Source organism: Hyla sarda, chromosome 7 (genome assembly GCF_029499605.1).
Source record: "Hyla sarda isolate aHylSar1 chromosome 7, aHylSar1.hap1, whole genome shotgun sequence".
NCBI lineage: Eukaryota > Metazoa > Chordata > Amphibia > Anura > Hylidae > Hyla > Hyla sarda.
The window spans coordinates 1,971,859-1,989,292 of record NC_079195.1 but is presented as its reverse complement, the minus strand read 5'-3'; the positions used below and the strand labels follow the sequence as shown (position 1 = coordinate 1,989,292).

The 17,434-nt window shown below is 47.2% G+C and overlaps 1 protein-coding gene across 4 annotated transcripts; it reads left to right on the top strand.

The window, feature by feature from the left end:
* The first annotated feature begins 646 nt into the window (after positions 1-646).
* Positions 647-17,215, top strand: LOC130282618 (zinc finger protein 658B-like). 4 transcript variants are annotated; one of them, XM_056531048.1, is made up of 2 exons: positions 647-759; positions 15,215-17,215. In XM_056531048.1, the coding sequence occupies exon 2, from the start codon at positions 15,358-15,360 to the stop codon at positions 17,128-17,130; it is 1,773 nt and encodes a 590-aa protein (XP_056387023.1). In that variant the 5' UTR covers positions 647-759; positions 15,215-15,357; the 3' UTR covers positions 17,131-17,215. The 4 variants fall into 4 exon arrangements, with proteins under 4 accessions (XP_056387023.1, XP_056387022.1, XP_056387024.1 ...); XM_056531047.1 differs by lacking the exon at positions 647-759 and adding an exon at positions 5,551-5,656; XM_056531049.1 differs by lacking the exon at positions 647-759 and adding an exon at positions 7,702-8,856.
* Positions 17,216-17,434: the final 219 nt, after the last annotated feature.

Here is a 17,434-nt window from a genome sequence, read left to right as displayed (position 1 = left end):
AGGTGAGGAGCTGTGTACAGAGCAGGGAGGAGGGGAGGTGAGGAGCTGTGTACAGAGCAGGGGGGAGGGGAGGTGAGGAGCTGTGTACAGAGCAGGGGGGAGGGGAGGAGCTGTGTACAGAGCTGGGGGGAGGGGAGGAGCTGTGTATTCAGCTGGATGAGATGAGGGGGCGTGGCTTATTCCTCTCATGCAGACAGAGAAAAAAAAAAAGCTGTGACATCTTGTCCACCACAGACTCAGAACTGTGGACAACAGTAAAAGAAAACCCTGAACTACAGAACTTCCTGCCCAACAAGCAGGTAAGAAAAACACATGAATGCTGCCAAAACATACAACACATGTATATTACCAAAAAAATAAACTTACAAAGAAGATGCCGTATAGTCAAAACAATGAACCACCGGAGTGCCCCTTTAAGTACAAAACAACAAGTTGTGTGACTTATCTGCACATGAGGAGGATGGATGGTGATTGGTTTACCAGTACTGATCCCCCGCCACCCCTTCTGGTAAACAACCACTGGGCGTGCGTGGTGCATGACGCTTATATAACATGTCGTGTAAAAAGACTTAACCCTACGTGAACCAATTATTGAGCACATACGGGACTGCGCAAGGCGTGGGAAATCAGGGACAATGAAAACTCTGGAAAGTCCCTGAATCAATGGGATTTCCAGACACAGCGGACGTGTTGTGTGATGCGGACATAGACGGGACCTCCTACGATCGATGAGTCCCCCGAGTGATGATACAATATCCGGTAAATGTATTGATTCTTCATTGTTCATATTTCATTATGTTTAGATTTTAGTAAATAGGTAAATAAAATGTCTTATGCTTAGAGGAGCGCCTGTTGTGTATCACAGTGAGCGTTTCGAGGAGTTTCAAACTAGTTAGTAAGACAGGGGGGTTACTCTGCATATACCTATGGGGAAGAGGGGGGGGTGTAACTGCATATACCTATAGGGAAGAGGGGGGTTACTCTGCATATACCTATGGGAAAGAGGGGGGATGTAACTGCATATACCTATAGGGAAGAGGGGGGTTACTCTGCATATACCTATGGGAAAGAGGGGGGATGTAACTGCATATACCTATGGGAAAGAGGGGGGATGTAACTGCATATACCTATGGGAAAGAGGGGAGATGTAACTGCATATACCTATAGGGAAGAGAGGGGTTACTCTGCATATACCTATGGGGAAGAGGGGAGTGGTAACTGCATATACCTATGGGAAAGAGGGGGGATGTAACTGCATATACCTATGGGTAAGAGGGGGGTTACTCTGCATACACCTATGGGGAAGAGGGGGGATGTAACTGCATATACCTATGGGAAAGAGGGGGGATGTAACTGCATATACCTATGGGAAAGAGGGGGGTTACTCTGCATATACCTATGGGTAAGAGGGGGGATGTAACTGCATATACCTATGGGAAAGAGGGGGGATGTAACTGCATATACCTATGGGAAAGAGGGGGGTTACTCTGCATATACCTATGGGAAAGAGGAAGTTACTCTGCATATACCTATGGGGAAGAGGGGGATGTAACTGCATATACCTATGGGGAAAAGGGGGATGTAACTGCATATACCTATGGGGAAGAGGGGGATGTAACTGCATATACCTATGGGGACGAGGGGGGGATGTAACTGCATATACCTATGGGAAAGAGGGGGGTTACTCTGCATATACCTATGGGGAAGAGGGGGGTTACTCTGCATATACCTATGGGGAAGAGGGGGGTGGTAACTGCATATACCTATATAGATCAATATTTATTACACTAATGCGTCTCTGGACACAGATTTGTCGCTAACCATAAAATATGCGACACAATAGAACATTAGGGTGCCGAGCCTGTTATAGACACGCCCCTTCCTGTACTCAGTGCTTGTTATAGACACGCCCCTTCCTGTACTCAGTGCTTGTTTTAGACACACCCCTTCCTGTACTCAGTGCTTATTATAGACACGCCCCTTCCGGAGCTCAGTGCTTGTTATAGACACGCCCCTTCCTGTACTCAGTGCTTGTTATAGACATGCCCCTTCCTGAGCTCAGTGCTTGTTATAGACACACCCCTTCCTGAGCTCAGTGCTTGTTATAGACACGCCCCTTCCTAAGCTCAGTGCTTGTTATAGACACACCCCTTCCTGTACTCAGTGCTTGTTATAGACATGCCTCTTCCTGTACTCAGTGGTTGTTATAGACACACCCCTTCCTGTACTCAGTGCTTGTTATAGACACACCCCTTCCTGTACTCAGTGCTTGTTATAGACACACCCCTTCCTGAGCTCAGTGCTTGTTATAGACACGCCCCTTCCTGTACTCAGTGCTTGTTATAGACACGCCCCTTCCTGTACTCAGTGCTTGTTATAGACACACCCCTTCCTGAGCTCAGTGCTTGTTATAGACACACCCCTTCCTGAGCTCAGTGCTTGTTATAGACACGCCCCTTCCTAAGCTCAGTGCTTGTTATAGACACACCCCTTCCTGAGCTCAGTGCTTGTTATAGACACGCCCCTTCCTGAGCTCAGTGCTTGTTATAGACACGCCCCTTCCTGTACTCAGTGCTTGTTATAGACACACCCCTTCCTGAGCTCAGTGCTTGTTATAGACACACCCCTTCCTGAGCTCAGTGCTTGTTATAGACACGCCCCTTCCTGTACTCAGTGCTTGTTATAGACACGCCCCTTCCTGAGCTCAGTGCTTGTTATAGACACACCCCTTCCTGAGCTCAGTGCTTGTTATAGACACGCCCCTTCCTAAGCTCAGTGCTTGTTATAGACACACCCCTTCCTGTACTCAGTGCTTGTTATAGACACACCCCTTCCTGTACTCAGTGCTTGTTATAGACACACCCCTTCCTGAGCTCAGTGCTTGTTATAGACACGCCCCTTCCTGTACTCAGTGCTTGTTATAGACACGCCCCTTCCTGTACTCAGTGCTTGTTATAGACACACCCCTTCCTGAGCTCAGTGCTTGTTATAGACACACCCCTTCCTGAGCTCAGTGCTTGTTATAGACACGCCCCTTCCTAAGCTCAGTGCTTGTTATAGACACACCCCTTCCTGAGCTCAGTGCTTGTTATAGACACGCCCCTTCCTGAGCTCAGTGCTTGTTATGGACACACCCCTTCCTGAGCTCAGGGCTTGTTATAGACACACCCCTTCCTGAGCTCAGTGCTTGTTATAGACACACCCCTTCCTGTACTCAGTGCTTGTTATAGACACACCCCTTCCTGAGCTCAGGGCTTGTTATAGACACACCCCTTCTTGAGCTCAGTGCTTGTTATAGACGCGCCCCTTCCTGAGCTCAGTGCTTGTTATAGACACACCCCTTCCTGAGCTCAGTGCTTGTTATAGACACACCCCTTCCTGAGCTCAGTGCTTGTTATAGACACGCCCCTTCCTGTACTCAGTGCTTGTTATAGACACACCCCTTCCTGAGCTCAGTGCTTGTTATAGACACACCCCTTCCTGAGCTCAGTGCTTGTTATAGACACACCCCTTCCTGAGCTCAGTGCTTGTTATAGACACGCCCCTTCCTGAGCTCAGTGCTTGTTATAGACACACCCCTTCCTGAGCTCAGTGCTTGTTATAGACACACCCCTTCCTGAGCTCAGTGCTTGTTATAGACACACCCCTTCCTGAGCTCAGTGCTTGTTATAGACACGCCCCTTCCTCTACTCAGTGCTTGTTATAGACACACCCCTTCCTGAGCTCAGTGCTTGTTATAGACACGCCCCTTCCTCTACTCAGTGCTTGTTATAGACACACCCCTTCCTGAGCTCAGTGCTTGTTATAGACACACCCCTTCCTGAGCTCAGTGCTTGTTATAGACACGCCCCTTCCTCTACTCAGTGCTTGTTATAGACACACCCCTTCCTGAGCTCAGTGCTTGTTATAGACACGCCCCTTCCTCTACTCAGTGCTTGTTATAGACACACCCCTTCCTGAGCTCAGTGCTTGTTATAGACACACCCCTTCCTGAGCTCAGTGCTTGTTATAGACACGCCCCTTCCTGAGCTCAGTGCTTGTTATAGACACACCCCTTCCTGAGCTCAGTGCTTGTTATAGACACGCCCCTTCCTCTACTCAGTGCTTGTTATAGACACACCCCTTCCTGTACTCAGTGCTTGTTATAGACACACCCCTTCCTGAGCTCAGTGCTTGTTATAGACACGCCCCTTCCTGTACTCAGTGCTTGTTATAGACACACCCCTTCCTGTACTCAGTGCTTGTTATAGACACGCCCCTTCCTGTACTCAGTGCTTGTTATAGACACACCCCTTCCTGAGCTCAGTGCTTGTTATAGACACGCCCCTTCCTCTACTCAGTGCTTGTTATAGACACACCCCTTCCTGTACTCAGTGCTTGTTATAGACACGCCCCTTCCTCTACTCAGTGCTTGTTATAGACACGCCCCTTCCTGTACTCAGTGCTTGTTATAGACACACCCCTTCCTGAGCTCAGTGCTTGTTATAGACACGCCCCTTCCTGTACTCAGTGCTTGTTATAGACACACCCCTTCCTGAGCTCAGTGCTTGTTATAGACACACCCCTTCCTGAGCTCAGTGCTTGTTATAGACACGCCCCTTCCTGAGCTCAGTGCTTGTTATAGACACACCCCTTCCTGAGCTCAGTGCTTGTTATAGACACACCCCTTCCTGAGCTCAGTGCTTGTTATAGACACACCCCTTCCTGAGCTCAGTGCTTGTTATAGACACACCCCTTCCTGAGCTCAGTGCTTGTTATAGACACACCCCTTCCTGAGCTCAGTGCTTGTTATAGACACACCCCTTCCTGAGCTCAGTGCTTGTTATAGACACGCCCCTTCCTCTACTCAGTGCTTGTTATAGACACACCCCTTCCTGAGCTCAGTGCTTGTTATAGACACGCCCCTTCCTCTACTCAGTGCTTGTTATAGACACACCCCTTCCTGAGCTCAGTGCTTGTTATAGACACGCCCCTTCCTGAGCTCAGTGCTTGTTATAGACACACCCCTTCCTGAGCTCAGTGCTTGTTATAGACACGCCCCTTCCTCTACTCAGTGCTTGTTATAGACACACCCCTTCCTGTACTCAGTGCTTGTTATAGACACACCCCTTCCTGAGCTCAGTGCTTGTTATAGACACGCCCCTTCCTGTACTCAGTGCTTGTTATAGACACACCCCTTCCTGTACTCAGTGCTTGTTATAGACACGCCCCTTCCTGTACTCAGTGCTTGTTATAGACACACCCCTTCCTGAGCTCAGTGCTTGTTATAGACACGCCCCTTCCTCTACTCAGTGCTTGTTATAGACACACCCCTTCCTGTACTCAGTGCTTGTTATAGACACGCCCCTTCCTCTACTCAGTGCTTGTTATAGACACGCCCCTTCCTGTACTCAGTGCTTGTTATAGACACACCCCTTCCTGAGCTCAGTGCTTGTTATAGACACGCCCCTTCCTGTACTCAGTGCTTGTTATAGACACACCCCTTCCTGAGCTCAGTGCTTGTTATAGACACACCCCTTCCTGAGCTCAGTGCTTGTTATAGACACGCCCCTTCCTGAGCTCAGTGCTTGCCTCAAGTATAGTTCCCTCTACTTTAGTCTGCACCGTACCTGCTCCGGCTGACTGCTCCATACTCGTGGGTCACTAACACTACAAGGTGAGCAGCTTTCATCTCTTGTGTTCACACATCTTATTGGGGATAATTGCACATAGTTGCGCCTTGTGTTCTGTTTTTTCCTTTCTTCAGCAGTGCTCGCAACCGCTCTAATGTGTACACCCACCCCTCTAATGTGTACGCCCACCCCTCTAATGTGTACGCCCACCTCTCTAATGTGTACGGCCCTCCCCTCTAATGTGTACGGCCCTCCCCTCTAATGTGTACCGCCCACCCCTCTAATGTGTACCGCCCACCCCTCTAATGTGTACGGCCCTCCCCTCTAATGTGTACCGCCCACCCCTCTAATGTGTACCGCCCACCCCTCTAACGTGTACCGCCCACCCCTCTAACGTGTACCGCCCACCCCTCTAACGTGTACCGCCCACCCCTCTAACGTGTACCGCCCACCCCTCTAACGTGTACCGCCCACCCCTCTAACGTGTACCGCCCACCCCTCTAACGTGTACCGCCCACCCCTCTAACGTGTACGGCCCACCCCTCTAATGTGTACGGCCCACCCCTCTAATGTGTACGGCCCACCCCTCTAATGTGTACGGCCCTCCCCTCTAATGTGTACCGCCCACCCCTCTAATGTGTACCGCCCACCCCTCTAATGTGTACCGCCCACCCCTCTAATGTGTACCGCCCTCCCCTCTAATGTGTACCGCCCTCCCCTCTAATGTGTACGGCCCCTCCCCTCTAATGTGTACGGCCCCTCCCCTCTAATGTGTACGGCCCCTCCCCTCTAATGTGTACGGCCCCTCCCCTCTAATGTGTACGGCCCCTCCCTTCTAATGTGTACGGCCCCTCCCTTCTAATGTGTACGGCCCCTCACCTTTAATGGGTGCGGCCCCTCCCCTTTAATGGGTGCGGCCCCTCCCCTCTAATGGGTGCGGCCCCTCCCCTCTAATGGGTGCGGCCCCTCCCCTCTAATGGGTGCGGCCCCTCCCCTCTAATGGGTGCGGCCCCTCCCCTCTAATGGGTGCGGCCCCTCCCCTCTAATGGGTGCGGCCCCTCCCCTCTAATGGGTGCGGCCCCTCCCCTCTAATGGGTGCGGCCCCTCCCCTCTAATGGGTGCGGCCCCTCCCCTCTTTTCCATTTTACCTACCTCAAAGCCCTTTTCAAAGTGTAATTCACCCACAGACATGATTGGGGGGGGGGGGGGGATTTGGCGTGATGTCACGTTTCCCGCCATGGGAACCCATCGTCCCATACATACTTTTTAGAATGTCGGGTGCTGCGTGGAGATGGTGGGGGTCCTGCACTGTCTAGGGGCGGAGTACCCCTTTAAGGGTATGTTCACACTGCAGAACTGTAGCTGAATCTCTGCTCGCGGAATTCAGCAAGCGGAGATTCAGCCTGGCAGCCGGTGGCGGTCGGACCGCGCGGCATTTGGCTGTCACCATTGACGGCTATGTAGTGCTCCTGGACGTTCTTTCTATGCGCAGAAAAATTTCAGCGACGGAATTGTCTGCCGCTGAAATTCCGCAGTGTGAATGGGTCTCGTGTAAGACGATACTAACACAGATACTAACGTTCACTGTGCGGAATTTTACTGGCGGAATTCCGTGGGTGTGAACAACATTCCGCAGTGTGAACAACGTACCCTAAGTCAGATAACATCGTGTCCTGAAGCTAAAGGGGTACTCCGCTTATGTAAAACTTCCCATCTCTACAGGGCCCCAGGGGTCGGACCCCAAATGTGTTAATTGTTTGTCTCTGTGTCTTCCACAGTGTTTCCCAACCAGGGTGCCTCCAGCTGTTGCAAAACTACAACTCCAAGCATGTTGTTGGCTGTCCAGGCATGCTGGGAGTTGTAATTTTGCAACAGCTGGAGACACCCTGGTTGGGAAACATTGGTCCACAAGTTAAAACATATTAGTATACGACAAATTAAGGGGCTTTATTATTTCCATATAAACCTCACTCCATGGCCCGGCTTATCAATCTGTCCAGTTTTGCCCATAACAACCAATCACAGCTCAGCTTTACCATAGCAACCAATCACAGCTCAGCTTTTCCATAGCAACCAGTCACAGCTCAGCTTTACCATCGCAGATTGTCTCAGTATTTACCTAGACTAACACTGACTGCACCAATAGTGGAAGGAAAGCTGGGAGCTGGGATTTACAACAGCTGGAGGACCACGGGGTGGAGACCGCGCTCCAACAGCAACATAAGCACCACACATAGTTCCCACCCAGCTTTGCCAGGAATGAGTGGATGGTATTGAAGAACTGGATGTCTGTCACCGATCTCTCCCAGGACAATAATAGTGAAACTAATAAATGCAAGAGACGGGGACATCATTTTGAGAGCATCAGGGGAACCGTGTGTGATGTCCAATAATAATAAAATATTTCCCTATTATGCAGTGGAAACAAAAAAAAAAACAACGTTGTTTAAAAATTTTAAGAAAATCTTTTACTGGATCGGAACGGGGTGAAGTTCTCTCTGCAAAAATCTGAATCCTCTGTAATGAAAAAACTATTTTTTATTTTTTTTCTTAGCCCCGAGGAGACAAGTTGGATGGATAGTCAGGGTCTAAAGGAGTGGTAGGAAGTGATGTAAGATTATCTGTCATGAGCTGGATACAAATTATAATCCCCCCCATGACGATAAACCACCCCCGGCCTTTATTTTTATCGTTTTTTTATTTTTTTACCTTGATATTGCTCTGTATTTTCTGCTCAGTTTCAGTGAGCTCCACAGACTGAGAAGGGGCGTTCCCCAGCAGTTGTGACATCATCTGAAGCCATACAGGGGAGAACTTCCTCCCTCACTCTGCTACACACAGAATCTCACTTGGGGGAATTTTTTTTAATTCATTTGGGGAACGGCCTCTGATTTAATGGTCTTTCTCTTATGAGGAGACCTGGACTATAAAGAATTCTTTCTCAGGGGCCCTGTTACAGTTTTTGCACTGGGGCCCCTGAAGATGATTTGGCCCCCTGGTCTGCACTGGAGAGTTGGACAAATATTTCAACATATGATCTGAAATTATTCCCAATCTTGACTCTGGGGACTGAAATCTCCACACCCCTAACCAGTCGGGGCGGTTACATTGTTTGCTACTTAGCTACAAAAACAAGAACAACAATGACCTGGAGTTTCACATTGTCGTCCATCATTACCATATGAATAGTCCTGAATAGACTCCTCCAGACCGACCAATCACAGAGAAGTCCATGTGTAATAAGGTTATTATGGGTAAACTCCACCAGACACCATAGATGGAGAGCGACCAATCACCAACATCTGCACAACCACCACACAACACATATAAAGATGGCGGAGAGGACAGGAGGGCGATCACCCAATACACAGAGCCCAGCAGGACCGGAGCTTCTTATCCACCACTGACCGGGACACTGAGAACTCCCATCATCCTATAGAGGTATACGGAGAGGCCTGGATATATCATCCTATAGAGGTATACGGAGGGGCCTGGATATATCATCCTATAGAGGTACACGGAGGCACCTGGATATATCATCCTATATAGGTATACGGAGGGGCCTGGATATATCATCCTATAGAGGTATACGGAGGGGCCTGGATATATCATCCTATATAGGTATACGGAGGGGCCTGGATATATTATCCTATAGAGGTATACTGAGGGGCCTGGATATATCATCCTATAGAGGTATACGGAGGGGCCTGGATATATCATCCTATAGAGGTATACGGAGGGGCCTGGATATATCATCCTATAGAGGTATACGGAGGGGCCTGGATATATCATCCTATAGAGGTATACGGAGGGGCCTGGATATATATATATATCATCCTATAGAGGTATACGGAGGGGCCTGGATATATCATCCTATATAGGTATACGGAGGGGCCTGGATATATCATCCTATAGAGGTATACGGAGGGGCCTGGATATATCATCCTATAGAGGTATACGGAGGGGCCTGGATATATATATATATCATCCTATAGAGGTATACGGAGGGGCCTGGATATATCATCCTATATAGGTATACGGAGGGGCCTGGATATATCATCCTATAGAGGTATACGGAGGGGCCTGGATATATCATCCTATAGAGGTATACTGAGGGGCCTGGATATATCATCCTATAGAGGTATACGGAGGGGCCTGGATATATCATCCTATAGAGGTATACTGAGGGGCCTGGATATATCATCCTATATAGGTATACGGAGGGGCCTGGATATATCATCCTATAGAGGTATACGGAGGGGCCTGGATATATCATCCTATAGAGGTATACGGAGGGGCCTGGATATATCATCCTATAGAGGTATACGGAGGGGCCTGGATATATATATATATATATATATCATCCTATAGAGGTATACGGAGGGGCCTGGATATATATATATATCATCCTATAGAGGTATACGGAGGGGCCTGGATATATCATCCTATATAGGTATACGGAGGGGCCTGGATATATCATCCTATAGAGGTATACGGAGGGGCCTGGATATATATATATATATATATATCATCCTATAGAGGTATACGGAGGGGCCTGGATATATCATCCTATATAGGTATACGGAGGGGCCTGGATATATCATCCTATAGAGGTATACGGAGGGGCCTGGATATATCATCCTATAGAGGTATACGGAGGGGCCTGGATATATCATCCTATATAGGTATACGGAGGGGCCTGGATATATCATCCTATAGAGGTATACGGAGGGGCCTGGATATATCATCCTATAGAGGTATACGGAGGGGCCTGGATATATCATCCTATAGAGGTATACGGAGGGGCCTGGATATATCATCCTATAGAGGTATACGGAGGGGCCTGGAGATAGAGAGATATATATATACACTACAAAAACCAGGTTGGAACAGCATGTCCTGTAATAGTGTAATGGTGGTGCAAGCAGCGAAGGAGACTTTGGTCAAAGCTAGTCAGACATCTAGGAAGGATGCCGCAGCACACGAAAGGAGTTCAGGTGAAAAATCAGCGTTTTATTCCATGGTAATAGAAAAAGGCCGCACTGGCAGCTGAAACGTCGCTTGTTTGTATTACCATGGAATAAAACGCTGTTTTTTCACCTGAACTCTTTTTGTGTGCTGCGGCATCCTTCATATATATATATATATCATCCTATAGAAGTATACGGAGGGGCCTGGATATATATTATCCTATAGATATATACTGAGGGGCCTGGATATATATATATATATATCATCCTATAGAAGTATACAGAGGGGCCTGGATATATATTATCCTATAGATATATACTGAGGGGCCTGGCTATATATATATATATATATATATATATATATATATATCATCCTATAGAAGTATACGGAGGGGCCTGGATATATATTATCCTACAGATATATACTGAGGGGCCTGGATATATATATATATTATCCTATAGAGGTATATGGAGGGGCCTGGATATATATATTATCCTATAGATATATACTGAGGGGCCTGGATATATATATATTATCCTATAGAGATATACTGAGGAGCCCTGGATATATATATCATCCTATAGAGGTACACGGAGGGGTCTGGATATATATCATCCTATAGAGGTATACTGAGGGTCCTGGATATATATATTATCCTATAGAAGTATACGGAGGGGCCTGGATATATATATTATCCTATAGAGGTATATGGAGGGGCCTGGATATATATATATTATCCTATAGAGGTATACGGAGGGGCCTGGATATATATATATTATCCTATAGAGGTACACGGAGGGGCCTGGATATATATATATTATCCTATAGAGGTATACGGAGGGGCCTGGATATATATATATATATATATATATATATATATATATATATATATATAACCAGGGAAAAAAAAACCTGTGTGGAGACCTAGCCTAAGAAAGTAGTTTTTTTTCTCCATTTATATTATACTTGTAAAGGGGTACTCCGGTGGAAAACTTTTTATTTATTAATTTTTTTTTTTTTAATCAACTGGTGCCTGAAAGCTAAACAGATTTGTAAATTACTTCTATTAAAAAATCTTAATCCTTCCAGTACTTATTAGCTGCTGAATACTATAGAGGAAGTACTTTTCTTCCTGGAACACAGAGCTCTCTGCTGAAATCACGAGCACAGTGCTCTCTGCTGACATCTCTGTACATTTTAGGAACTGTCCAGAGTAGAAGAAAATCCCCATATCAAACATATGCTGCTCTGGACAGTTCCTAAAATGGACAGAGATGTCAGCAGAGAGCACTGTGCTCGTGATGTCAGCAGAGAGCTCTGTGTTCCAAAAAGAAAATAATTTCCTCTGTAGTATTCAGCAGCTAATAAGTACAGGAAGGATTAAGTTTTTTTAATAGAAAAAATGCTTTAGGCTACTTTCACACTGAGTATTCATCTGTTATTAAACATTTTGTTTTCTGTGCAAAAAAACGGATGTAGAATAACGGATGAATTATCGGGTGCTAACGGCTGAATAACGTCCGTCAAAATAATGGGCAGATTCATCTGTTAAGACCCGTCATAACATCCCTCTGCCCACAGACTCCCACAGACCGGACAACTACTACTCCCATCATGGAACAGACTTGTTTCCATGATGGGAGTAGTAGTTCCCTGGCTGCGGGAGTCTGCTGGTGGCAGGGGAGGCTACATTTGTGTTTGTACTACTACCCCCATCATGGAACAGACTCTATTCCATGATGGGGGTTGTAGTACAGGGACTGAGGGATTGATCGCACCAGGTTTCACTTCTGAGACCCCATGTGATTAGAAGTTATAAAACAGGGGAGCGAGCCGCATTCTGTGCTCCCCTGCGATGAACGATCTATTTTACTTTCATTTTTAAATTCCCCGCCGGGAGCCCTGAATGGCCGGTATGGAGGAGCCAATCAGGGCTCCCGGTGGTGTTTTTAAACTTCAGTGTTCCTTACTGTATAATCACATTCCCCCTTAAGTATATTCATTTTATTCCCCCCCATGTGTATATGTCTGATTTTCCCCCCCCCCCCCTGCCTGCTGCCCGGTCATCATTCCATTTCCTGCTGGTCATCTCCGTATCTGACAGAGAGGAGCAGTGGAGAATGGAGCGACCTGTCCCCCGAGTGCGCTGTTATAGCGCTCCATTCCCCCGCCGCCGGTTCCTGACCTGTCCCCCCTGTGCGCTGTTATAGCCCTCCATTCCCCCGCCGCCGGTTCCTGACCTGTCCCCCCTGTGCGCTGTTATAGCCCTCCATTCCCCCGCCGCCGGTTCCTGACCTGTACCCCCAATGCGCTGCCTCATTCATATATTCTCCACCACCACCCAGGACATGTCAGTCTATTCCCCACTGCTCATCTCCGTACACGACATGTTGGGTGGCGGTGGGGAATATATGAATGAGGCAGCACATTGGGGGTACAGGTCAGGTATGGTGGCGGGGAATGGAGGTCTATAACAGCGCACAGGGGAGACAGATCCCTCCATTCTCCGCTGCTCTTCTCTGTCAGATACGGAGATAAGCATCAGGGAATGGAATGGCATGTCCCTGTGTGCTGTGACAGCGCTAGAAGACCAGGCAGCAGGCAGTGGGGGAATCGTACATATACACATGGGGGGGGGGGGGGGGAATAAAATTAATCTACTTAAGGCGGAATGTGATTATACAGTAAGGAACACTGAAGTTTAAAAACCCCGCCGGGAGCCCTGATTGGCTCCTCCATACCGGCCATTCAGGGCTCCCGGTGGGGAATTAAAAAATGAAAGTAAAAATACATCGCACATCGCAGGGGAGCGCAGAATGCCGCCCCTCCCCCTGTTTAATAACTTCTAATCACATCCGGTCTCAGAAGTGAGACCCGGTGCGATCAATCCCTCAGCCCCTGTACTACAACCCCCATCATGGAACAGAGTCTGTTCCATGATGGGGGTTGTAGTACAAACACTAATGTAGCCTCCCCAGCCACCGGCAGACTCCCGCAGTGGGGAATTACAACTCCCATCATGGAAAAAAGTCTGTTCCATGATGGAAGTAGTAGTAGTCCCTCTGCTGGTGTCACCTCTTCTGAGCTCAGAAGTAATAATGGATAATATAAACTGGGTGCAGACAGATGACATAAAGGCTCATCCATCACCCATAGACTTCAATGTTAAAAATAACGGCCGTTAATTTACCCGTTTCTTGTGACTGAAGAAAAATTAGTGCATGCGCCGTTTTTTCTTCCGTCACAAATAACGTCCATTATTCATGACCGGCTATAACGGGTCATAACGGATAATCAAAAAATCCCACAGACTTGAATGGGATTTTGTAATGGCCGTTTAATGTCCATTTTTAAGGCTTTTCTAACAGAAGTTTATAACGGGTCTTTTAAGGAGCAACTTTATTGAGTGAAAGGGGCCTTAATTTGGTGCTGCCAGCAATTTCTCTCTCTCCTCACATACTTGTCCTTGTCTCTCTCTCCCTCTCCCCTCACACACTCTTCCCCGTCTCTCTCTCTCTCCCCTCACACACTCTTCCCCGTCTCTCTCTCTCCCCTCACACACTCTTCCCCGTCTCTCTCTCTCCCCTCACACACTCTTCCCCGTCTCTCTCTCTCCCCTCACACACTCTTCCCCGTCTCTCTCTCTCTCTCTCCCCTCACACACTCTTCCCCGTCTCTCTCTCTCTCTCTCCCCTCACACACTCTTCCCCGTCTCTCTCTCTCTCTCCCCTCACACACTCTTCCCCGTCTCTCTCTCTCTCTCTCCCCTCACACACTCTTCCCCGTCTCTCTCTCTCTCTCCCCTCACACACTCTTCCCCGTCTCTCTCTCTCTCTCCCCTCACACACTCTTCCCCGTCTCTCTCTCTCTCTCTCCTCACACACTCTTCCCCGTCTCTCTCTCTCTCTCCCCTCACACACTCTTCCCTGTCTCTCTCTCTCCCCTCACACACTCTTCCCCGTCTCTCTCTCTCTCTCCCCCCTCACACACTCTTCCCCGTCTCTCTCTCTCTCTCTCCTCACACACTCTTCCCCGTCTCTCTCTCTCTCTCCCCTCACACACTCTTCCCTGTCTCTCTCTCTCCCCTCACACACTCTTCCCCGTCTCTCTCTCTCTCTCTCTCCCCTCACACACTCTTCCCCGTCTCTCTCTCTCTCTCTCCCCCCTCACACACTCTTCCCCGTCTCTCTCTCTCCCCTCACACACTCTTCCCCGTCTCTCCCTCTCTCCTCACACACTCTTCCCCGTCTCTTTCTTTCTTTCTCTCTCCTCATACACTCGTCCCGTACAGGTTTATATAACACACGGTAAACAGAAACAAAAGCGCAGTGTGAACCCACCCGAACCCTTTCTCAGCACCATCCTGTCTATCTAGATATTTCTTGCAGATGTTCCCCAAGAATAAAATAATGGAGGAGTTAACCCCTTGCACGCATAAGCATTAATCCTTCTATTTTGGGTTACCTCATAAGTAGGGCGGCAGGACTTGGTGTGACTAGAACAATCAAGGGTTTGTGACTACTAGGGAAGGGGGCGCTGTTAGGTAGGGGGTTAACCTTTTCCCCAGATTGTTCTCATGAATATCCCAATGAAATCTATTGATTACATTATTATTTTGTGTTTCCCTACAGGTCACGTGTGTTTTTTTACATGATCGATCATAACTGATCTATAACTATTGGACAGATACACAAAACCACTCGGCTGATATTCCCTGATACTGAGGTCCACACTACAGGAGAACGTGTCCTACATTCAGCATTCTTCTTCTGATATGGATCCACAGAAAGTCCGCGCTATGCCGCCAGAGGACATCTCCTCAGAAAGTGATAACTCGGGTGAGGAGGAACATGACTCCGATGATGGTGGACAGGTCACCTGCCCTGAATGTGGGAAACATTTTACTTCAAAATCCTACCTAAATATTCATCTTCGGCTCCACACGGGAGAGAAACCTTTTCAATGTTCAGAATGTGGAAAAAGATTCACTCAGAAGCAACATCTAAAGGCCCATGAACGAACTCACACAGGAGAGAAGCCCTACGAGTGCGGAGAGTGCCCCAAAAGATTTACAAACAAATCACAACTTTCGCTACATGAAAAATGTCATACTGGAGAGAAGCCCTATTCATGTTCTGAATGTGGGAGGAGCTTCAATAACAAACGCAGTCTTCAGACCCACCAAACCTTACACACGGGGGCAAATTTATTTCCGTGCTCTGAATGTGGTAAAGGATTCCCTACCAAGCCCCGACTACTGAAGCATCAAATTATCCACACAGGAGAGAGAAACTTTAAATGTTCTGAATGTGGGAAACAATTCAAAACTATTTCAAATCTTAACTGCCATAAAACGATTCACATGGAAGTGAAACCCTTCAAGTGTTCTGAATGTGGTAAATGTTTTTCCAGAAAATCCCATCTTAAGAGTCATCAGAAGGTTCATGTTGGTGAAAAGCCATTTGCTTGTAGTGAATGCAAGAAGTGTTTTCATAGTCGATCAGACCTTACTCTCCATGAAGAAACCCACACCAGTTTGGTATCACAATGTCCAATGTGCAGTGAAAGCTTCGAGGACAAGTCTGATTTCATCCAGCACAAGAAGACTCATGAAAAACTCTTTCCATGTGAAGAATGCGGGAAAGTGTTTAACCATAAAAGTCAACTGGTGCAGCACAAGAGAATTCACACAGGAGAGAAACCATTTCAGTGTAAAACCTGCGGTAAAGTCTTCACCCAAAAAATCGCCATGATCTTACATGAGCAACGACTGCATAGTAGTGGAGCCAAAGAGTTTAAATGTGAAGAATGTGGTAAAAGTTTTGTACTTAAGAGTGAACTTGAGAAACACGAATTGGTCCATACGGGCGAGAGGCCATTTTCTTGCTCCGAATGTGGCAAGTCTTTCAGAACCAAGATACGTCTGCTTGTCCACGAGAGGGTCCACACTGGAGAAAAGCCGTATTCGTGCGAGGAATGTGGGAAATGTTTCACAGATTATGACAATTTGTTTAGACACAAGAAAATTCATTCTGGAGTAAAGAAGTTTGTGTGTTCTGAGTGTGGGAAGGCCTTTCTCCGCAACACCCAACTTGTTTCCCATCAGAGATCTCACACTGGAGAGAAGCCTTACAGCTGTACCGAGTGTGACAAGAGATTTAAGGATAGAGGTTCTCTCAAGACCCATCAGAAGTTTCACACAGGGGAGAAACCTTTTGCTTGTCCTAAATGTGAGAAACGGTATAGTGTGAACTCTGAGCTTTCGAAACATCTGAGGATCCACGGGGAATTACCTTTCCAGTGCACAGAATGTGGGAAACGTTTTGTTGACAAAAAAAGCCTAGTTATACATCAACGAAGCCACACTGGGGAGAAACCATATGAATGTGAGGAATGTGGGAAATGTTTCAGTTGTAATTCAAATCTTATTTCTCACAAGAGAATACATACCGGAGAAAAGCCGTATAAATGTGAACCTTGTGGGAAATCATTTACGCATGCCAGTGGATTGATCTCACACAAAAAAGTGCATCATTCCGAGGTGTAAATTGCTTCCTCTTTAAAGGGGTACTCCAGTGTAAAACAATTTTTTTCTTTTTTTTTAAATCAACTGGTGCCAGAAAGTTATTCAGATTTGTAAATCACTTCTATTTAAAAATCTTAATCCTTCCAGTACTTATTAGCTGCTGTATACTACAGAGGAAGTTCTTTTCTTTTTGCATTTCTTTTCTGTCTGACCACAGTGATCTCTGCTGACACCTCTGTCCATGTCAGGAACTGTCCAGAGCAAGATAGGTTTGCTATGGGGATTTGCTCCTACTCTGGACAGTTCCTGAAATTGACAGAGGTGT

What these genes read in the sequence shown, in the direction of transcription:
- LOC130282618 (XM_056531048.1), top strand. Translation starts at nt 15,358, where the DNA reads ATGGATCCACAGAAAGTCCGCGCTATGCCGCCAGAGGACATCTCCTCA.